Source organism: Mastigoproctus giganteus, chromosome 1 (assembly GCF_048544385.1).
Source record: "Mastigoproctus giganteus isolate SK-2022 chromosome 1, ASM4854438v1, whole genome shotgun sequence".
In the NCBI taxonomy this organism is placed as follows: domain Eukaryota; kingdom Metazoa; phylum Arthropoda; class Arachnida; order Uropygi; family Thelyphonidae; genus Mastigoproctus; species Mastigoproctus giganteus.
In genome coordinates, this window is record NC_143575.1 from 15,008,270 (window position 1) to 15,031,452 (window position 23,183).

Here is a 23,183-nt window from a genome sequence, read left to right on the forward strand (position 1 = left end):
AAAAAAAAACAGTAGAATCCTGAAACATAAAAATGCTTCAACAATGAAACAATGCTATTATTGAGGATATCACATTGTCACTGCTTTTTTGTAAGAAACCACCCACAAAAATCCAACAGTACAACACTACTACAAAAAGGTCTCATTTTCAAAATGTTCCCCAGGTTAGAGGCCAGTTCCTCCAAACATGACACCACTATAACCACTTCTAAGTATTAAACAGATGTGAGAAGCAGTTTCATTCACAGAATTCTTGTTGATGCAATATGATAGCATGCACACTGAAAAGTGGTATTATAGCCCTTGGATTCTTTGGTGTGGTTTTTCTAGACAAAATTACCAGTAATTGAATCCAGCAATCATCATTCTTCTCTTTCTTGGTGATTCCCTTCTACTTCTCTCTCTCTCTCTCTCTCTCTCTCTCTCTCTCTCTCTCTCTCTCTCTCTCTCTCTCTCTCTCTCTCTCTCTCTCTCTCTCTCTCTCTCTCTCTCTCTCTCTCTCTGTGTGTGTGTGTGTGTGTGTGTGTGTGTGTGTGTGTGTGTGTGTGTGTGTGTGTGTGTGTGTGTGTGTGTGTGTGTGTGTGTGTGTGTGTGTGTGTGTGTGTGTGTGTGTGTTATTACATCACTGAAAGAGCAGTACTGGGATCTCATCTTTCCCTACTGGAAACTTGAATATGACAACTATTGATATACCTATATTATGAGTTGCATTTACAACAAGAATGAAGGAGTCAATCATGCATGGAATTAAGAAAATTAATCTAGTTTTTTTTTTTTTTTTATGAGAACCCCAAACACGAGAGGTATTATAACCTATAGTACTTAGTACCGTGCTTGGGTTGGAGGTTGAGAAGACGAAAGAAGATATTTGTTGATATTGGACTTGAACTTCTGTAGATTGTAATTTTCAGGAAATACGAATGAAGGAAGGTTGTTCCAGAAAACGGCAGTTGAATGAATAAATGAGGAAGATGAAAAGTTGGTTCTGTGGGTTTGAAGTTGGACAGTAAATGGATGTTGGCTGGTGGCGGCACGTGTTCGGACTGTTTTGAAAGAGAGAGCGGGAATTATAGAAGCCAATTCAGAAGAACAGTGCACATGGAAGTATCTGTAGAAGAGGCATGCAGCAGAAACAGTACGTCTATGAGGCAGCAAGTGCAGAGACTCTGTTAGAGATGAGTCATTAATTAACCTAACTGCCCTCTTCTGAATGGAATCAAGAAGCCTGAGAGAGGTTTTGGGGGCACCACCCCAGATGTGGGAACAATATTCCATGGCAGGGCGGATTTGCAATTTATACAGAGTGAGCAGCTGTTTGGAAGAAAAGTAATGCCGAGAGCGAAAGAGAAAACCAAGTTTTTTAGATGCAGAGGAAGCAATATTTGTAATGTGCTTGTGTCAAGAGAGAGAGAGATTAGAAGTCAGAGTAATCCCCAAAAGAGATATATCATTTTGCCTAGAAATCGGAGTGTCACTAAAGATAAGCATAGGAGCAGAAGAATCCTTTTTGCGAGATATAAGACAAGATTGAGTTTTAGAAGGGTTGAAATCAACTAAGTTGTCTTTGCCCCACTGGAGAATTACCTGAAGATCGGCATTTAAGGAATTGGCAGCAGATTTTCGAGAACTTGAAGCTGATTGAGCTGGACAAGGTTTCTCAAAATGGAAAGTTGAATGCAATGTGCTATCATCGGCAAACTATGGATAGGATTTCCAGTCAAAGGAAGAAGGTCATTAATATACAAGAGGAAAAGAGTGGGGGAAAGAACTGAACCTTGGGGGACACCGGCATTAGTGGAGAAGTTAGAAGACAGAGAGCCATCTACCATCACCCTCAGTGAGCAATCAGAGAGAAAACTGGATAACCAATTACTAAAAACAGTTGGCAAACCATAAGATGGAAGCTTGTTTAGAAGACCTTTATGCCAAACACGATCAAAAGCCTTTGAGATGTCAAGAGCAACTACTTGTGTTTCACCGAACCTTTCCATTGAATTAGTCCATAAATGGGTAACATAAGCCAGAATATCACCAGTGGATCGACACTGACGGAATCCATACTGGCGATCGTTGATCAGACGGAAGGTTTCTAGGTAGTTTAAGAGTTGGCGGTTAATTGATTTCTCCATTACTTTAGAAAGAGTAGAAGTAATTGCAATAGGACGATAATTGGATGGGAGGGATTTGTCACCCTTTTTAGGAACTGGCTGGATATGAGCAAATTTCCAAGCAGAAGGAAAAACACCTTTGGAATAAGAAAGTGAAAAAAGGCGGCAAAGAATAGGAGTAAGTTCAGGAGCACGGGTTTTGAGAACAAGTGGAGAAATACCATCAGGACCTGGAGCTTTCTTAGCATCAAGATTCATCAAAATCCTTCTGATATCCTTTTGACGGAAGACCACAGGAGGCATTGAATGGAGCGTGTTAGGAATGGTGGGAGGTGTTTTACCAAGATCATTAATACATGAGCTCGAAGAAAAATGGGATGCTAGCAGGTCAGCTTTATCCTTGGCTGAAGTGACAACAGAACCATCAGGTTTGGACAGAGGTGGGAGCAGAGATGGGCAAAAGTTGCTAGCTTTGGCAAGAGACCAGAATGCTCGGCTACCATTAGGGCAAGAAGCAAGTTTTCTACTCTTAGCCTGTTCAAACTCTAGTTTGGACTGATTAATAACTGCTTTACAATTGTTGCGAGCTTTGCTGTAGGCAGAAAATGAAACTGAAGAATTAGAAACAAGCCAATTACGATATGCAAAGTTCTTCTCTTGGACAGCCTTAGCACATTTATTGGAAAACCAAGGTTTAGATAAAGGACGAGATTTTAAAGTGGAGTGTGGGATAAAGGATTCCATTCCTGCAAGAATAATTTCACTGACACGATCTGAGCAAACGTTGACATCAGAAGTTTTGAAACAGTAATCAGACCAAGGAAAAGAAGAAAAGAAGTCTCGCAGGTCATCCCATTTTGCATTCTTGTAATGCCAAACAATACGAGGTTGGGAATAGGCATGAGATAAAGGTTCCATTAGAGAAGAGACATTCACCAAGTTGTGATCTGAAGTGCCTAAAGGACCTCTCACTTCAACCTTGTACTTAGAAGGGTTGTTTGTGAGAAAAAGATCAAGCGTATTGGCTGTATGATTAGGATTGTCCGGTATTCTTGTAGGTAAATGAACAATCTGTGCTAGGTCATTAGTAATTGCAAAAGCCTCAGCATCTCGACCTGCTGGGTCGGTGTAACTAGAAAATGGAAGCCAGCTGGAGTTGTGAACGTTAAAATCACCAAGGAAAATTACCTCACTGTTAGGAAAGTTGGACTGGAGAAAGTCAAGTTGCAAAGAGAGGAAGTCAAAGAGCTCCAAGTGATTAGTGGAGTTGGGAGAACGGTAGAGACAACAGATGAATTTTACACAATGAGGTAGAGAGATTTTAAGCCAGAGAAGATCAAAGAGAGGAGATTCCAAATTGCCAAGTCTCTGACAGGGAATATCAGAACGGACATATGCACAAGTACCACCTTTGAGGCGAAAGGAATCATACAGCAAATAATTTGGACATCTGAGATGAGCAGTAGTTGAATCAACTGATAAATGAGATTCATTCAGTCAGAAAAAGTACATGGGGTTTGGAAGACTGCAAGTGGAAATGGACATCGTTGAGATTAGAATTGAGACCACGTATATTTGTGAAATGAATTAGGAAGTCCTTGGGAGGTTTAGATCTTTTCGCAGATAAGCTTGCTCTATTATTTTGACAATTCGTGGTGTATTCAATAGTAAGAAAAAGTGGGTGGGACATGCTGTATGAAGTAATGAAATTTTTGGATATGGCGTACATGTGGTAAGAATATACCCAGATCCTTGACATAATGTGGCCTCAACAATGCTCCCCGCATACACACTACTCGGACTCCCTCCAGTCACTATCTGGCAGAGTAGAGGTAGCAAGATTATACACTAGCTGATCCGGAAGCTTCCTAGAGAGTTACCAATAGGTTCAGTCCAGTGTACTAACTAGCGGCCGGCCTGCGAACACCATTTTAGAGCTGTACCCTCGAAATGTAAGGAATATTGGATCTCGCCACGACATTCATCATAACCTCAAAAATCATCAATCATACTGCATGATGGAAGAGATAGGGAAGGGTTGGCTGGAAATTAGCTCTAGAGACTAAACATGGGTTCCACCACTTCAAGCCTCAAATAAGCAAAGTGGTGGTATTTCACCGGTTGATGAGGGTCATCTTCCACCTAGTACTGCCTGGTAACATCGAGGGGCGGCGTTCCTCCATGTGGTGTGGGCGCCACACCTCGACCCCTGCTTACGTTGGTTCCCACCTGGGTGGTCACCCACCATGTACTTGTGCATGAAGGTTATACCCAGGATTACTAACAGTCCCACCATCGTGAAGGTGCAAGCAGAGGATTTGGCTGTCATAGACCATCCGGACTTCGCCGAAATTGGGTCCACTTTGACTTGAGTGTCACCCGAATATCAGTTCCATCAGCGTTTTAGACTCCCAGGTAGCAAGAACAGCTTGTCTGGCATATCTGAGAGAATGTCTGTGACAACCTCAAGGACCTCAAGTTTGCAACCATAACTACTGAATTCAGCTGTTTCGTTATTAACAAAAAAAAAAATCAATAAATAAATAAATAAAATAAAATAAAACACAGGTCTGTATATATAAATAAAATAAAATAAAGACAGGTTCGTATATCCTAAGTGTCAACTGTATTAATTTTCAATTTTGATGCTTTTTGACATAGACTTGTATCCCCATTTCCTAACAAGAGTTATAGAAAAGCCACTGCAGTAACTATCTCCTGTCCCTATGATGTGCTTCAGTGTTGCACTATTAATAAAATGGATTTCTCCTAAAAGAAGTTATCTGTAATATAGCACCATTCCCCAGGTTAACATTTCAATGGTTTTATTACAATCTCAATAGGGGAAAGGAGCTAAGCATGCCATCAGTGTGACACTTAAAAACCCGATGTTAATTTAGCTCACCAAATGAGAGATGCTTAACGGTGAGTGAAATTTAATTCCATAAAGTAGAGTTTGAAGAATCTTCTCACCAGTAAGAGCCCAAAGAAGCATTATGTCTTAATCATGCACGAAGCTCTATTTAATTAAAGTAACAGGAGCCAGTTTCATTATTTTAATAATGAAATAGCTTTATTTCATGAAAATGTTTTAATGTTCTCCACTGGTAACAAAACTCTTATCCAGGTACATGAAACTTTTAAAACTGTATTCTGACTCGCTTTTTCAAGGAGCAAGTACCATCATTTATATACTATTCCTGATCATTGGATAGAAAGAAATGAATTCCTACAGCAAAAAAATAGAAATAAAAAATGTTGTTGTGCAAAATATATATTCCTTGGGGCAGCATTTCTGAAAACTAGTAGAGTTCTCATTTTGGTTTTCATTTAAGAATAACTTATGTGCCCCACCAAAAAGTAAATTCATACATAAGTGAATATGGAATTAAATTTAAATTTAAAAAAAAAAAAAAAAAAAGTTCCACTATGTTCAAAACAAAAAATAAATGTAAAAATTTCATTATAAAAGGTTATTTTTTCTTGCTTTTCTACCAGTGGTTACTATTTCAAATTTTCTTAAATTTCTTCACAATTTGCTTGAACAACAATAAATAATAATAATAAAGAGAGAAAGTGTAACTTTTTAATTAGTGCTTACCTGTAAATTTTGCTCTTTGGAATACCACGAACTGAAAGAGCTTGCATAAGAGTGTTGTTATATTGAAAATCACAGAGTGGGGTTAGTGACTGTATCTTTAATCCAGTAATGCTGCTATTTACCATATTTGCCAGAAAGGAATCTTTACTGATGGGAAATGGCAAGCATGTACTAACAGCAGCAAGCTATCAAAGAGAGAAACATAAGACATTAAAATAGATATAGCAAAAAAGATAATTTAACAAAAAAAACCCAAAAAAAAAACAAAACAGGTATTACTATGTGCCATAAGCTAAGAAATCATATTAAGAAGCAGAAAAACCTCTAAGAAAATGTTAATGATAAAATATTTCAAATAATGCATAAATTGCTCTAATTTGATATTTCTGCATAATTAATGTGAATAACTGAACATCTACTTCACCAAAAGGAGTGAGAGACCAATACTCGGAGAAAAACAGGTTTAACAGAAAGAGCCAAAACATACATTTTCATTAATTTCATAATAAATATAGTTTTGACCAGGAGGATTTTGCTTTTAAATTTTGTAAGTTAGCAAACATGATGCACATCAAAAGTGAGGCACAATCGGTAATATAACTAATTGAACTTTGATTTAATTGCAAATAACTATTAATAATTTACTCATCATCTGTCATCATTCTGATATTCCACGGGTCGATGTATAAAGCTTTGCCACCATGTCCTGTCCATGTACTTCTCTTTGTTGTTGATTTCACTCCAGTTTTCTCCTCTCTTAATGACATCAGTCTTTATCCTGCCATCTCATTCTTAGTCTCCCCCTTGGTCTTTTGTCCCTTAATTGTAAATCAAACATTCTTCTTGGTAAAAACCTCTCATTCATCCTCTTGAGATGTCGAAACCATTTCAAATGGGATCTTTCAATCGTATACTGGAGTTTTTCAACTTGAATCCTCTCCCTAATCACATTATTCCTGATTTTGTTGCATACGTCAACAATGGGTACGTAATAGGTCTGATATACAGGGTGTCTCAAAAATATTGGTACAAACGTTTAGGAGAGGTAGGTAACATCTAAAGGAATATGAATCGCGTAGGAACCCATAACCGGAAACGTCACGGGAAAGTAGTAGCAGAGGCACAAGAAGCAGAAATGACACAAGACAGTAATTAGTGGCAAACATTTATTTGACATAATATTAACAATGGAGTACGAGATGGATGCATTTCATGATGTTACAACAGATGCTTGAAGGTTCCACCATGAGACGTGATGCATGCTTGACACCGACGCAGCGTGGATTGGCGGACACGGTTGAACACACCTGGAGTTTCTTTGACAATAGCAGCAGCGTAGATGAGTCTCGCCACGAGATCCATTTCCGTCTCCACAGGCAATTCATACATGATAGATTTGAGGGCTCCCCACAGAAAGAAATCAAGGCTCAATAAATCAGGTGAGTGTGGGGGCCAGGCAACGGGCCCCCACAACGGCCAACGGCCAATCCATCGATGCCCAAAACGCCTGTTCAAATGGTCACGAACACACCTTCCATAATGGGCAGGCGCCCATCATGTTGAAACCAAATGTTGCATCTCACATTTGCTGGAACATCGTCAAGTAACCCTGGTAGAACTTGTTCAAGAAAGATCCGATATTTAGCGGAGTTCATGCGGGAAGGTAACAGATATGGGCCGACTAAGCAGTCACCGACCATACCTGCCCACACATTTATTGTGAAGCGATGTTTTGCCGCATGGGGGTGCACACTGTGTGGGTTGTCGTGAGCCCACACATGAGCATTGTGCGGATTGAATAAGCCTTCCCAAGTGAAATAAGCCTCATCCGTGAACAAAACATAAGCTGGAAAATTCAAGTCTTGAACACTTCCTTGGAGAAACCACTGCGCAAAAGCCACACGTGCAGGATGATCTTGGGGGAACAGTAACTGAACCCTTTGGAGATGAAAGGGGTGTAAGGAATCGTCGTGCCAGACACGCTGTACACTGCAACGAGACACTCCTAAGGCAGAAGCAATGGCATGTGTGCTGGTAGTAGGATTATTCTGGACGGCATTCAACATACTTTCTTCCATGGCGGGAGGTAGCGTCGAACGTGGTCTGCCTGCACTACTCCTGTTACCTCTAAACGACCCATAATCGCACAAATTTTGATGCACATGCGCAAACAAACAGTGGTCTGGTACATGTCTGCCTGGGAAGCATTCTCCATAAATTCGTTGAGCAGCTCATCCATTGCCCTCTGCTAATCCATACACTAGGTGCATTTCTGCCAGCTCACAGTTCGTATATCGATGCATGCTCTTCATGCGGCAACTACTGCTTGAATTAGTAAACCAGAAATTTTCCCTCCCGCGAACTGATGAACAGCGCCGTGTACCGACTTACGGTGACGTTTCCGGTTATGGGTTCCTATGCGATTCACATTCCTTTAGATGTTACCTACCTCCCCTAAACGTTTGCACCAATATTTTTGAGACACCCTGTATAGCCTTTTTACACTTCAGTGGTATGTTCCTGTTCCAGATCAGATCTCTTGTCTGCCTATAGAAATTCCTGCCTGCTTGTATCCTTCTACTTATTTCTTTGTCTATCACTGCAGTCTTTGTAATGGTGCTTCCTAGATACTTGAAGTCGTTAACCATTTTTAGCTCTTTCCCTACCATTGTAATGTATCCATCAGGCTTGCCACTCCTCTTTAGAACCATTACTTCACTCTTCTCTGAAAACCAGTCCAAATTCATTGGCTATACTGGCCCACATATCAACTTGCTGTTGCACTTGTTACCTGTTCTCTCCCCATTTACCGAGGTCATCTGCAAAGAGCATGACTTTCATTTGGTCTTGTCCAAGTTGTTCTGTCACTCCACACTGCACATAGTTCAAAGCTCTGCATCAACCCCCATCACTGTTCTTACTTTGCTCACTGTGGTGGTGTACATATTCTCAGTTCTCTCCACAAGATGTTCCTCTATCCCTAAGTTTCTCAAAACCTCTCACACTTTCTCTCTCTTCACAGCATCAAACTCTTTCTCTATGTCCAAAAATGTCATCCATAATTCTTTATTGTGTTCTTAACATTTTTCCATCAGTTGCCTGATGCAGAAAATTAGATCCACCATCAATCTGCCAGGCCTAAAGCCATACTGCTCCTTGGCCATCCTATTTTCAATCGTTCCTCTTATCTTCTGCTCTAATATTCTTGTACAGCTTACTCACATGTGACGTCTCTATAACTGGAACACTTCTTCCTGTTCCTCTTCTTGAAAAATAGGATGCTCACACATTCGTTCCAGATCTTCAGCACCTGTCTCATCCCAGATCTTACAGAACAGTCTGTATATCCACGCTAACCCTGCCTCCCCCTATAGCCTTCAGCATATCTCCGTTTATCTCATCTATACCAGCAGACTTACCTGTTTTGATGTATTTCTATGCCTGCACTACATCATTCCACATCAAGTCTGTGGAATGATGTAGGTTTCTCTCCATATCTTCTTTTTCATTCCCTCTTTTATGATCAACCTGCCGTTGTCCCTTTTGCTGGCTCTCCTGCATGTTCAACAGATTTCAAAATACTTCTTCCATGTTTCTCTTATCTCTTCATCCTTGGTTATTAGGTTTTCATCCATCAAGTATTTTCCCTGATCACCATCTCTTCTCCTATTCCTCACCATACAGCATCTTTTTTATTACCATTGATATCTTGTCATAGAGTTTCACTCCATTTTTCCAACCACAGTCTTTTCTCCTCGTTAACTATCCTCCTGGCCTCTCTCTCTCTCTCTCTCTCTCTCTCTCTCTCTCTCTCTCTCTCTCTCTCTTTGCAGTTTCATATCTCTCTCTATTCTCATAATTTCTGGTCTGGAAGTAGGTCCTGATTTTTCACAGCCTCTCTCGTCTTCTCATTCCACCGTGGGGTTTCTTTCCATCTCCTTCTATTGCTTGTCCTTCCGCATACCTGCTGTCCGGCCTACTATGCAGTCTTTGAATGTTTTCCATTCTGATTGCATACTGTTTGCCACCATCTTAGGTACAACCTTCCTGAACTCTTCTCTGAACAGCGCCACTTTTACCTTTTCTTTCAACTTCCACACCCATAGTTTTCTCTCTCTTGTTATTTTGATCCTCTTCAATTTAGGTAATCTTAAAACTACAACAACTAACCTGCGATCACTACCCAAGGAGACACAAGGAATGACCTTGACATCCATTAGTCTTCTGTGTTCTCCTTATTCACGAGTATATAGTTAAGAAGGGATTACTGTCGATCGTCCCAACCGTATCTTGTCACTTTGTGACTCTTTCTCTTCATGAACAAGGAACAGAAATTCAACAGCCTGTCATCATCATTCCTAGGTCCCCAACCTTGCGGACCTATAACATATTCTAGTCCTTGTCTCTCCACTTCGACTTTTGCATTCAGATCACCCATGATGACTATATCTTCACCTGTGATGTTCTCTTCAAACTTGTCCTCAAACTCCAGCTTCTCTATTTCTTCGCAACTGGTTTGCAGTGCGTAACATTGTACTATCTTCAATGTTTTGCTGTCATTCATTTGCAGTTTAATTGACATGAGTCTGTCGCTGATATTATTCACCTCCAGTAGCCTTTCCTTAATCCTGTGATCTATACTGATGGCTACTCACTACATCACTCCCAGACCAATATAAGTAATAGACTCCTCATAACTCTCTACATCCATTTCCTTTCCATTTTGATTCACTCAATCTAAGTATGTTTATTTTTATGTCCTTTAATATGTCCACATTCCTCAATTTTTCTTGACAATGTCATAATACTGAGTTTAATATATGTCTTCGTCAGGCTTGTGGCTGTCACAGATACCACCAATAAGATCAGGTGTGTCACATCCGGGCTTATTACTTTTGAGGCTTCTTTTTTCGTTGAAGGCAATAAATTTAAGCTGCTGATCTGCCAAACCTGTTGCAATAATAATTTACTGTGAAATAAAATTTTATATTTTAGACCACAGTGGTTAGTGATAAAAAGGAGACTGCAGGCATAAAAAAACTGTTGAAAAAATTTCTCTGCATCTGTTGCAAAAATCTCCCTGAAGACGCCTGTCTTCCTACAAGAATTGTTTTCACTCCAAGCAACTCAAAGAGAAGATGACACTTAAGCACCATTTTCTTGTTTACTAATGAGCTGAAATTTTTGCTCATTCCTTTTCCATTTTAATATCATGGATACAAATTAAAAAAAAAAAAAAAAACGGGGAGACTAACATTAAAATTCACATACAACAGGAAAGGAACATTGCAAAATGTAAACAAACAAAATTAATATTAATAATTTAATTGAATAATCTATTATCGATATCACTACTGTTGCTACTTTTAATAATCCAACTGTTTAATTTTAACTGCAATTTTATGGTACAGCAAAATAGTTTGGAAATGAAAAAAAAACAACAAAGAATTTGATAAAATACACAGAGAAAGTTCACTCCAATAAAATGTTCCTTAAAGCTGCTTTATATTCAAAGTTTCACCTATTTACGTCAGATAAATTACCTTTCTTCCCCAAGATGCCAAATTCTCCGTTAATTCTACCATATGTATTGAGTTGTTCTTTAGTCGTGTTGGAATTGTTAAGGCTTCTAAGGTAGCTGCCAGCACTGCACTTGTATGGTAAGGTAACTCAGCCTATTGATATGAAAAAGCAGCTATCAGTTAAATGTGGCAAAGGAAAAACACATTAAGAGAGCAAACAGTATATAGTTAATGAAAAATCATTTAATATAATCCATAACTCGTGAAAAATGCATCTAGAAAGAGACTTCATAGTTCACACTTAATAAACCTCATTTCATTTAATAAGAACAAAGGGTGGGGTTGAGTTCAGTTGAGTCACACAAAGAAGCCTTTCCTCACATTCTGCTAAAAGCCAGTTATAAGTGAATATTCAATCATTCACCTCTAAGGTGAAACTGTAGAGTTACATATCTAGCTGAATCAGCTTAGCCAGATATGTATATCTTCAATGTTGAAGGTTCATCCAGCACAAATAGAAATTGGATTAAATTAATAGTGTTCATATTTAAGTACGATCCCTTTTTCAGTCTTCAGTACGTAAACATACAAACTATCACTGGTCTATAACCAACTGTTCAGCAAACATGATTAAAAACAAAATCTGTAATTGTTTCTAGATGTTAAGTTCTTCTAAATTTTTAACTTTACTGTAGATAAAAACCCTGGAGGAAAAGCAGGGTAAATCCTCAATGCAACAAAGGTAACCCAAACTCAAGGAAATGGACCAATTATCCACTTACCTTGTATCTACCATTTGGGATCTTAGTTCAAGTCTCTTGAGAAACACTTTAGTCGCAAAATCCTGGAAAGCTTCAAAATTTCCTGGACCACCCACAAGTAGGTGAACATTACTGTCTAACAATTCCAAAATTTTTCTCATCAGTATCTGTCTTGCATCAGAATTGAGATGACAGTAAAACAAAACATGAAGCCAAGTTTCTGCTTCATCAAGGATCTGGCTCAAGCCCCCTCCCAAACAGTTTTGACCCGAGTGAGCTATGTCCTGTTAGTAAATACGAAGTACTCATCCTAAGAGAAAACCACGGCTTCACAGTTTTCAAATCCACATATTCAACCTTTGGAATGAATTTTCTTGTTACCTCTCCATACTAACTACTATTCGAGTGTTGTTGCCAAACTTCTACAAAGCAAGTCAAAATCCTTGTTTCTTCATTTTTGAGATTATTAGCTGGATCAGAGATGCTAGACCTGGTGTCTGGTGCACCCTTGCTGCTATATGCCTGTTGGTTCTGGCCAATGGCAGAATATGTTCTGTTGCTGGCCAGAAGTAATGGCTTGGGCTATGCCCAGTACTGAGGACTCAGCGGAGAATGGGGAACCCTGGAGCCCGCAACAATGATACCAGATATCTGAATTTGTGACCGTTTTGATTCATCGATGTAATAGTGGAAGAAAGTGACATATGGCCATATCAGAATGATGTGCACTTACACTCGTGCTCTTTTGCATCAGCTACCTTATCTATTTTCACAATTACAGTTAAATTTACAAAGGGAAAGCACAAGCACTCAACTATACCTGAACATTTATACACAAGCATAAAACCCAAGGTTAACAAGGTTGAGGAATGCATTGTACATACCATTTTGCTTGTTTTGGTTTTGGTTTTTTTTTTTTTTTTTTAGGAGCATTAGCAACTAAGGCCATATTGCTCTGGAATATGCGGTGGTCATTCTCTGACCTTTCCGCATCCTCTGTATTTGGTGGTGACGGGCTCGAACCCCGGTCTAATCAAGAAGCGTGTGCTACGCACTGCTGCTCCTTCCCACCTGGCTACGGAGACGCCTATTTTTTTTTGCTTGTATGATGAGTTTATCTTTTCTGATTTATATTAACTGATGTGCAGATAATTCACACATACAGCCTTTTTCTTTACAATTTGATCATATATCTTGCATTAAGTTATAATACACGATACAAGTTCAATCTATATATATAAATTTCTGATTCCAGGTGATTATTAGAAGCACACCACATCTTTCAGGAATGGTATTTATAAAAAACTTTCATTTGCAATGAAACATTTCTGATACTAAAAATCTCAGTAATCAACTTACTTGTATGATAAGATATGATGCAAAAATTAAAGAGATGCCAAAGAAAATATATAATTGCTTACTTTATATGTGAGGTAAGGAAATGAAAGGGAAGATTGCATTGATAATATGAGGTGATCTGAAGTACACAAAGGAGAGAAAAGGGCACTCAAATTCACTAGACTTTCAAAACTTAGTAATGTAGTAAGAAGACGGTGCACTTCTGCTACTTTTGCCTGCAGGGAAAAAATAAAAAATTATCAACAATTACTGTCTTTTAAACGCTGCTAATACACTAATTTAATAATACTACTAAACTTTAAAAAAGTGGATCAATAAGATTGCCTACCACAAGTTTTGTTCATTGGTTTCTTTGAAATTTTTGCAGTTCTACTTAATATGATTACCATTACTTTTTTGTTGCTATAGCATACCTATTTGTTTCAGAATTAAAGTGTTATGAATGAAATGAAAAATTAAACAGTTTAATGCATAGAGTCTCAAACTACCACAATAATATTTTCATTCACTCTAAATTATATTTTTGCCAAGTTTAATGATACTGAGTGAAAAACTGAAACATTCTGTTGGGTTCAAAATCAATAAATTACTTAAACTTTGTGTTTTATAGTCAGACATGTACCAAATACCTAAAAAAAAAAAATCTTCTCTAAGTAAATTTAGAGAAAAAACTTCAGACATATGACAGCTATAAAACATTATTGTACACAAGTTGGCAAGAGCCTCGGAGAACAAACTAAGTTCTCTACAATCTATATCAATCTCATCATGAAGCAAATCACTGTCTCACACTTGAATTTCAAATAAAAGTGCTGATCCCCTAAGGAGAAGCATGCTGCTATTTATTTTAAACATATGATATTACATATATAGCTATTTCAGTAACTGAAGTTTTTGCTCTAATTCATTACTAGCTGTCAGATCTTTAATTGTATGGGCTTACCCACACAGTTAAAGATCTGACAGCAATGAAATGGCAATAAGCCCTGAAAGCAGCCATCTGGGAAATGGCATGATATATTTCAAATAAATAAGAACATGCTATTACTTAGGGAACAGTGCTTTTTATTTGAAGTGCAAATTTGGGACAGAGGCCAACCTTGGTGGCTTGTTTCACTATCAAGTATCTAGTATGATGCATTTTGTGGCATTAAGTTTGCTGTTTGCTATATGCTCAGCTGGTTTTTGCCAACTTCTGTACAGTAATGTAAACCTTTCCCCCGAATAATAAGAGATATGTTCACATTTCCCTATTTGAAAGTGTATTAAATATATAACATAACAAAGATACTGATAAGCAGAATCTAATAAAGTTTGAAGAAAGTGCTACCACAAATTGTTTGTTTGTTCTTGATTTTTCTGGACTGAAAGTAGTTAAACACATATGCATACACACTAAACAACAAAGAAAATAGCATAACCGCTGATACAAAATTATGCACATAAGGACTCTGATGAACCTGCACAGTTATAAAACATTTTCTATATAAAAACAGTCTAACAATGATGCCACTTTGATTATCTATAAGGGCATAAAGGACTCCATAGTGAGTGGTCAGGAGCGGAAGTGCAATAGCATACGCTCTTTGAGTAGACCAGGGTTCAAGCCCCCGACTGCTAAATACAGTCGATCTGCCAACCCGCAGTGGACCAGCATGGCAGATTATGGTCCATTTCCCTCAACATGAATTGTTCAGGAGGCTTCCATCCTGCAGTGGGTTGATAATGGTTGCAGTTTACTTTTTTAAGGGCATTATGTGGAACAGTTTGGCAATAAAATTAATTTATAATGATAAGTGCATACCCAATGTATGTCAAAATGCCAGGTAACTCACATAACTTTTGCTAGCTAGATCTAGTAATGATAACAGCAATCATAACTATCAGCATTTGATCTCAGAAAATTACATTTATCTTCTGGTTTCACTAGTTCATGGTCTTTATTTTGTGTCCTACTTTTATTTTTGAGTAAAAAATTTACTTTTTTTTTTAAGGACTATTTCTAAATATCAGAACTAGTCTTTAAAAATAATACTGCTTATTACTTTTGATGATGAAAAAAAGCTATTCGCTTTCTCCAATAAGAAATCGTCAGACTTTCTTATTGAAGAAGAAAAGAAAGCCCTGTCAGTATTACAAAGGAAGATGAAAAGATTAAAGGCCCACTTCAAATAGAATCCTTACACACACCAGCAAGAGTTATTTCAGTAATTAGACATTTTACGGTTGTTGTGATATACTCATTTGTTATTCTTAGGAAAGATTTAAAATCAAACAAACACACAACTATATTGTTTTCAGTGATACTGCATGACTGGAATTTGGGGGCTGGTTACTCACACACTAGCAGGGCTTTTGTGGATTTATTGGATGATTGTTTTCTACATCAGCATGTTCGGGAGGCAACTAGAGGGAGTAACACTCTTGATTTGATTATCAGCAGAGATTCTTCATGCATTAAGAATCTGCAGATAAATGAACCACTAGGTGGCAGTGATCACAGTGTGCTGAAGTGGGATTTACTCAAAGAGGTAACTACCATTAGGGGTAAAGGGAAGGGTTATTGCTTCCGTAAAGGCGACTACGATGGACTGAGACAGTATTTAAATTCTATACAGTGGGACCAACTGATGATGTTACCAACAGCAAATTCGAAATGGGAAGCATTCAAAGAACTTATCTTGGAAGCTACTAGGCTTTACATACCAACTAAGAAATATTGTTCAAGGTTTAGGCCAAAATGGATGTCAGATGAACTAATGAGGCATATGGCAGAGAAGAAAAATGCATGGGATACTTACAAATTAACACATGACACAGAAGCCTATGATAGATACAAGTTGATATGCAACCAAGTTACAAAGGAGGTTAGGCAGGCAAAGGCAGATTACAAGAAATCCTTGGCAAGGGATGCAAAGAAAAACAGCAAAGAGTTCTTTACTTATGTAAACTCTAGAAGGAAGGGGATGAATCAGATTGGTCCACTTGATATTGATGGGTCAACTGTTGATGATCCTGCTCAGGTAGCTAACAAACTAAATGAATATTTTGCATCGACATTCACACATGAGGAGTTATTCAGCAAGGGGAATGCCAGAGGTGTATTCAACTCTAGCAGTAAGCTACAGAATCTTGAAATAACTGGGAGTAAAGTGGAGGAGAAACTGTTGAAGATAAACACAAGAAAGGCACCCGGGGTGGATGGGATCTATCCAGTTATATTAAAGGAGGCAGCAAAGGAAGTAAGCAAACCCTTAGCCATAATTATGAGAGCTTCCTTGGACTCAGGGGAGGTACCCATAGACTGGAAATGTGCAAATGTGACCCCAATTCACAAAGGGGGATCAAAGGCTGACCCAAGTAATTATAGACCTGTGAGCTTAACTTCTGTTATCGGAAAATTAATGGAGGCACTGATTAAAGAAGCACTGCAGGATCATTTAGACAAGACTTCAGTTATAGCTCAGACACAGCATGGTTTTGTTAAGGGGAAGTCTTGCCTGACCAACTTGATTGGATACTATGATGCAGTCACAAAAGAACTGGATGCAGAGAATAACTTTGATATTATATACTTGGATCTTAGAAAGGCTTTTGATACTGTTGCACATGGAAGACTGCTACACAAATTGGAGCAGTGTGACATTGGAGGCAAATTGCTGCTATGAATAAAGGGGTGGTTGAGGGGGAGAAGACAGAGAGTGGTAATCAATGGACACTGCTCATCGTGGACTAATGTTATTAGTGGAGTCCCTCAGGGCTCAGTGTTGGGTCCATTATTGTTTTCTGTATTTATAAATGATATTGATGATGGTATATCAAGCTTAATGTCCAAGTTTGCAGATGATACAAAGGTTGGCAGGGTTGTCAAGGACACTACTGACACTATGCTGCTGCAACAAGATCTGGAAAGGTTGAGCAGATGGGCTGAGAGGTGGCAAATGAAGTTTAACATTGACAAATGTAAAGTACTACACATGGGAAACAGCAACCCCAGAGCAACGTATCAACTCTGTGGTACTACACTGACAGTGGTAGAGAATGAAAGGGACTTGGGGGTGATTGTGCAGGCAGATATGAAGTACTCTGAGCAGTGCAGATGGGCTGCAAGAGTAGCTCATGGAGTATTGTCAATGATATACAGGAATTTTTCCAGCAGGGATAAGGAGGTGATTATTCCATTGTATAAGGCAATGGTCAGGCCACACCTAGAGTACTGTATACAGGTCTGGAGGCCTCATTTCAAGAAGGATGTAGAGCTGCTGGAACGAGTACAGAGAAGGGCAACAAGATTAGTGAATGGAACAAAGGGGTGCTCTTACGAAGAAAGGCTTAAGTTTTGCAAATTACAGTGTCTGGAGACTAGGCACCAGCGAGGTGATCTGATAGAGGTGTATAAAGCCTTGAATGGTTTAAGCATGCTCAATGCTGATGGGATTCTTCCTCTAGCTCAGAAAAATCACCTGAGAGGGCATAAATTCAAATTGAGGAAGGACAGATGTAAGATAGACGTGCGGAAATTTGCCTTTAGCCAGCGGGTGGTTGGTTGGTGGAACAGACTGCCATCTCTTGTGGTGGAGGTTGATAGCCTAAATAAGTTTAAGGCTCAGCTGGACAGGTATTTTGAACGAACAGAGGGGTGAAGTGGAAGTGAGTTTTTTTTTTTTTTTTTTGGCTGATGCTGCATAAGCTTGCTTTCTTGCATCAAATGCCTCTACTAATGCTAATGCTAATGCTAATTTTCAACTCAGTCTGCAATAAAAGTGATGTGGTCAATATAGTTAAACATTACAAAACTCAAATTAGTTATTTGGTTTGTATAACATTTAAAACTTTGAAGAAAACTGATCTGTTTAGTTTCCTCACTAAAAAAAATTGTTTTTAGCCATGCCAAAACTGCACTGGAGATCTTTTAAGATTACATACAGACTCAATCATATACTCATAAAATGCAATCTTTTCTTTTCCATCATGCAGTATGATTGATGACTTTTGAGATGAACATCGTGGCAAGATCCAATATTCCTTACATTTCGAGGGTACAGCTCTAAAACGGTGTTTGCAGGCCGGCCGCTAGTTAGTACACCGGACCAAACCTATTGGTAACTCTTTAGGAGGCTTCCGAATCAGCTAGTGTATAATCTTGCTACCTCTAATCTGCCAGATAGTGACTGGAGGGAGTCCGAGTAGTGTGTATGCGGGGAGCATTGTCGAGGCCACATTATGTCAAGGATCTGGATATATTCTTACCACGTGTACGCCATTTCCAAAAATTTCATTACTTCATGCAGCATGTCCCACCCACTTTTTCTTACTATTGAATACACCATGAATTGTCAAACTAATAGAGCAAGCTTATCTGCGAAAAGATCTAAACCTCCCAAGCACTTCCTAATTCATTTCACAAATATACATGGTCTCAATTCTAATCTCAATGATGTCCATTTCCACTTGGAGTCTGCCAAACCCCATGTACTTTTTCTGACAGAATCTCAGTAATCGGTTGATTCAACTACTGCTCATCTCAATTGCCCAAATTATTCGCTGTATAATTCCTTTCGCCTCAAAGGTGGTACTTGTGTATATGTCCATTCCGATATTCAATGTCAGAGACTTGGTAATTTGGAATCTCCTTTTTTCAATCTTCTCTGACTTAAAATCTCTCTACCTCATTGTATCAAACTCATCTGTTGTCTCTACCGTTCTCCCAACTCCACTAATCACTTGGAGACGAAAATCACTTGGAGCTCTTTGACTTCCTCTCTTTGCAACTTGACTTTCTCTAGTCCAACTTTCCTAACAGTGAGGTAATTTTCCTTGGTGATTTTAATGTTCACAACTCCAGCTGACTTACGTTTTCTAGTCACACCGACCCAGCTAGTCGAGATGCTGAGGCTTTTGATGACCTGCACAGATTGTTCATATACCTACAAGAATACGAGACAATCCTAATCATACAGCCAATACGCTTGATCTTTTTCTCACAAACAACCCTTCTAAGTACAAGGTCGAAGTGAGAGATCCTTTAGGCACTTCAGATCACAACTTGGTGATTGTCTCTTCTCCAATGGAACCTTTATCTCATGGCTATTCCCAACCTCATGTTGTTTGGCATTACAAGAATGCAAAATGGGATGACCTGCGAGACTTCTTTTCTTCTTTTCCTTGGTCGGATTACTGTTTCAAAACTTCTGATGTCAACGTTTGCTCAGATCATGTCAGTGAAATTATTCTTGCAGGAATGGAATCCTTTATCCCACACTCCACTTTAAAATCTCGTCCTTTATCCAAACCTTGGTTTTCCAATAAATGTGCTAAGGCTGTCCAAGAGAAGAATGTTGCATATTGTAATTGGCTTCTTGCTAATTCTTCAGTTTCATTTTCTGCCTACACCAAAGCTCGCAACAATTGTAAAGCAGTTATTAATCAGTCCAAACTAAAGCTCGAACAGGCTAAGAGTAGAAAATTTGCTTCTTGCCCTAATGGTAGCCGAGCATTCTGGTCTCTTGCCAAAGCTATTGGCCGCAACTTTTGCCCATTTCTGCTCCCACCTCTGTCCAAACCAGATGGTTCTGTTGTCACTTCAGCCAAGGATAAAGCTGACCTGCTAGCATCCCATTTTTCTTCGAGCTCATGTATTAATGATCTTGGTAAAACACCTCCCACCATTCCTAACACGCTCCATTCAATGCCTCCTGTGGTCTTCCGTCAAAAGGATATCAGAAGGATTTTGATGAATCTTGATGCTAAGAAAGCTCCAGGTCCTGATGGTATTTCTCCACTTGTTCTCAAAACCCGTGCTCCTGAACTTACTCCTATTCTTTGCCGCCTTTTTTCACTTTCTTATTCCAAAGGTGTTTTTACTTCTACTTGGAAATTTTCTCATATCCAGCCAGTTCCTAAAAAGGGTGACAAATCCCTCCCATCCAATTATCGTCCCATTGCAATTACTTCTACTCTTTCTAAAGTAATGGAGAAATCAATTAACCGCCAGATCTTAAACTACCTAGAAACCTTCCGTGTGATCAAAAATCGCCAGTATGGATTCCGTCAGTGTCGATCCACTGGTGATATTCTGGCTTATGTTACCCATTTATGGACTAATTCAATGGAAAGGTCTGGTGAAACACAAGTAGTTGCTCTTGACATCTCAAAGGCTTTCGATCGTGTTTGGCATAAAGGTCTTCTAAACAAGCTTCCATCTCATGGTTTGCCAACTGTTTTTAAAAAAAAAAAAATAAATTTTCTGTTTATACTCCGGGACGACCAAACGATCAGAGGAGTTCACAAGATAGACAGAATACAAGAAACAGCACCGTATTCAGCAGTCACGGGTTTGAACCCCGGTCACTCAAGGCACGTGTACTTATGCTCCCGCGCGCCTGACCACTAGGCTACGGCGGCCTTTTAGTAATTGGTTATCCTGTTTTCACTCTGATCGCTCACTGAGAGTGATGGTAGATGGCTCTGTCTTCGAACTTCTCCACTAATGCCGGTGTCCCCCAAGGTTCAGTTCTTTCCCCCACTCTTTTCCTCTTGTATATTAATGACCCTTCCATTGACTGGAAATCCTATCCATAGTTTTGCCGATGATAGCACATTGCATCTCACTTTCCATTTTGAGAAATCTTGCCATGCTCAATCAGCTTCAACTTCTCGAAAATCTGCTACCAATTCCTTAAATGTCAATCTTCAGGTAATTCTCCAGTGGGGCAAAGACAACTTAGTTGATTTCAACCCTTCTAAAACTCAGTCTTGTCTTATATCTCGCAAAAAGGATTTTTCTGCTCCTATGCTTATCTTTGGTGACACTCCGATTTCTAGGCAAAATGATATATCTCTTTTGGGGATTACCCTGACTTCTAATCTCTCTTGGCACAAGCACATTACAAATATTGCTTCTTCTGCATCTAAAAAAACTAGGTTTTCTGTTTCGCTCTCAACCTTACTTTTCTTCCATACAGCTGCTCACTCTGTATAAATCACAAATCCCCCCTGCCATGAAATATTGTTCCCACATCTGGGGTGGTGCCCCCAAAACCTCTCTCAGGCTTCTTGATTCCATTCAGAAGAGGGCAGTTAGGTTAATTAATGACTCATCTCTAACAGAGTCTCTGCACTCGCTGTCTCATAGACGTACTGTTTCTGCTGCATGCCTCTTCTACAGATACTTCCATGTGCACTGTTCTTCTGAATTGGCTTCTATAATTCCCACCCTCTCTTTCAAAACAGTCCAAACACGTGCCGCCACCAGCCAACATCCATTTACTGTCCAACTTCAAACTCACAGAACCAACTTTACATCTTCCTCATTTATTCATTCAACTGCCGTTTTCTGGAACAACCTTCCTTCATACTTATTTCCTGAAAATCACAGTCTACAGAAGTTCAAGTCCAATGTCAACAAACATCTTCTTTCGTCCTTTCAACCTCCATCCCAAGCATGGTACCAAGTACCAGTACTATAGGTTCTAATACCTCTCGTGTTTGGGGTTTACATAAAAAAAAAAAAAAAAAAAAAAAGAAAAAAGAAAAAAATTATTTTAGTAAAAAATCATGTACGTTTGAGGATCAGTAACAAGTTAGTTAATGTATATGGTGCATTACATTTCAGATGCATTTGACTTTTTGCTTAAATTAATTGAATTTTTTTCTTTATCCATGATTAATAAAAGTGAAAAGTAAGCATACTTATCTCCTAATCAATTATTTAGTAAGATTGTTCTTTACAGAACATGTAATGAAACTATACTTTTACTTCTCTAAACTTAGCCATTCGTTTTAATTACAACTGTATAATATTTATCACTCTCCTCCTGTATACTTTTTTTTAAGTATCTTTTCTCTATATATATGTATCTTTTCACAAGCAATGCCACATTCACGAGTCATACATGAGTCTTAACAATACATGCAAAGCATGCATGGACTACCTAAATTTAACAATACTGCATTAAAACTACATTTAATCTATAAATTTCTTTTTTTCATTCAAACTGTATGGGAAAAAAATGAAATAATAATTGCTGATTTTCTATTTATCTGATTTTAATGAAAGTCCATCCTCTAGAAGTTGAGTTGTTACATACAGAAGGATGGATAGGGTAGTAAAGACAAAAGGCACTTATGCACATATATGCAAACATACCTAAAAATGGGAATAGCTATACAATGATTACAATAATTGAACTACAATAATTCTGAAATAATGGTATGTGAAATCAATTATAGTATAATTGATTAATTTGATACTGGATTATCCGAAATGCAGCGATTTCAATGTCACTATTGTTGCCAACCAATGAAATATAGGGTTTTATGAATCATTCAAAATAAGTCTAAAATGAAATTTGAAGTCTGAATTGGGCACAACTTGTGAGTACCTTGTCTAATTCAAAAAAAAAAAAAAAAAAATGCTGAAACCGTACAGGTAAACACTGTTACAATGAAAATTTACTAGTGTACTGCACATAGTATTGTTATACAGTATATGACACCTTTAAACTACATTTCTATTCACCTCTAAAGAACAGAATGAGGAAACACTTAGAATTCACATAACTGTAACTTACACTACTAGTGCACATGTAATCCATTTTGTTTACACTACAAGGGAAAAATACTAATCATAAAATCACTGATCCCTAATGCTACAAAATTCATGATTTACCATGTAGGCAGGTACTGTGCAAGAATTTACATATATGTGTTCAATTTGAGAGTGCATAAAAAAATATATGATTCAGAGCAGGAAAAAACACTTCTGCACTCGATGTACAAAGATGTACAAAAACATTAATAATTCTTCTTTAGGGAATTCACAACACAGTAC

The 23,183-nt window shown here is 38.4% G+C and overlaps 1 protein-coding gene across 1 annotated transcript in view; it reads right to left on the bottom strand.

The window, feature by feature from the left end:
• Positions 1-23,183, bottom strand: part of mst (misato mitochondrial distribution and morphology regulator) — a 102,513-nt gene that overhangs the window by 15,345 nt on the left and 63,985 nt on the right. Inside the window, exons 9-11 of the mRNA XM_090382792.1 lie at positions 13,414-13,566; positions 11,253-11,384; positions 5,710-5,894 (exon numbers count right to left, since the gene is read on the bottom strand). Of these exons, the coding sequence (XP_090238918.1) occupies positions 5,710-5,894; positions 11,253-11,384; positions 13,414-13,566 (470 nt within the window). The remainder of the gene's footprint in view (positions 1-5,709; positions 5,895-11,252; positions 11,385-13,413; positions 13,567-23,183) is intronic.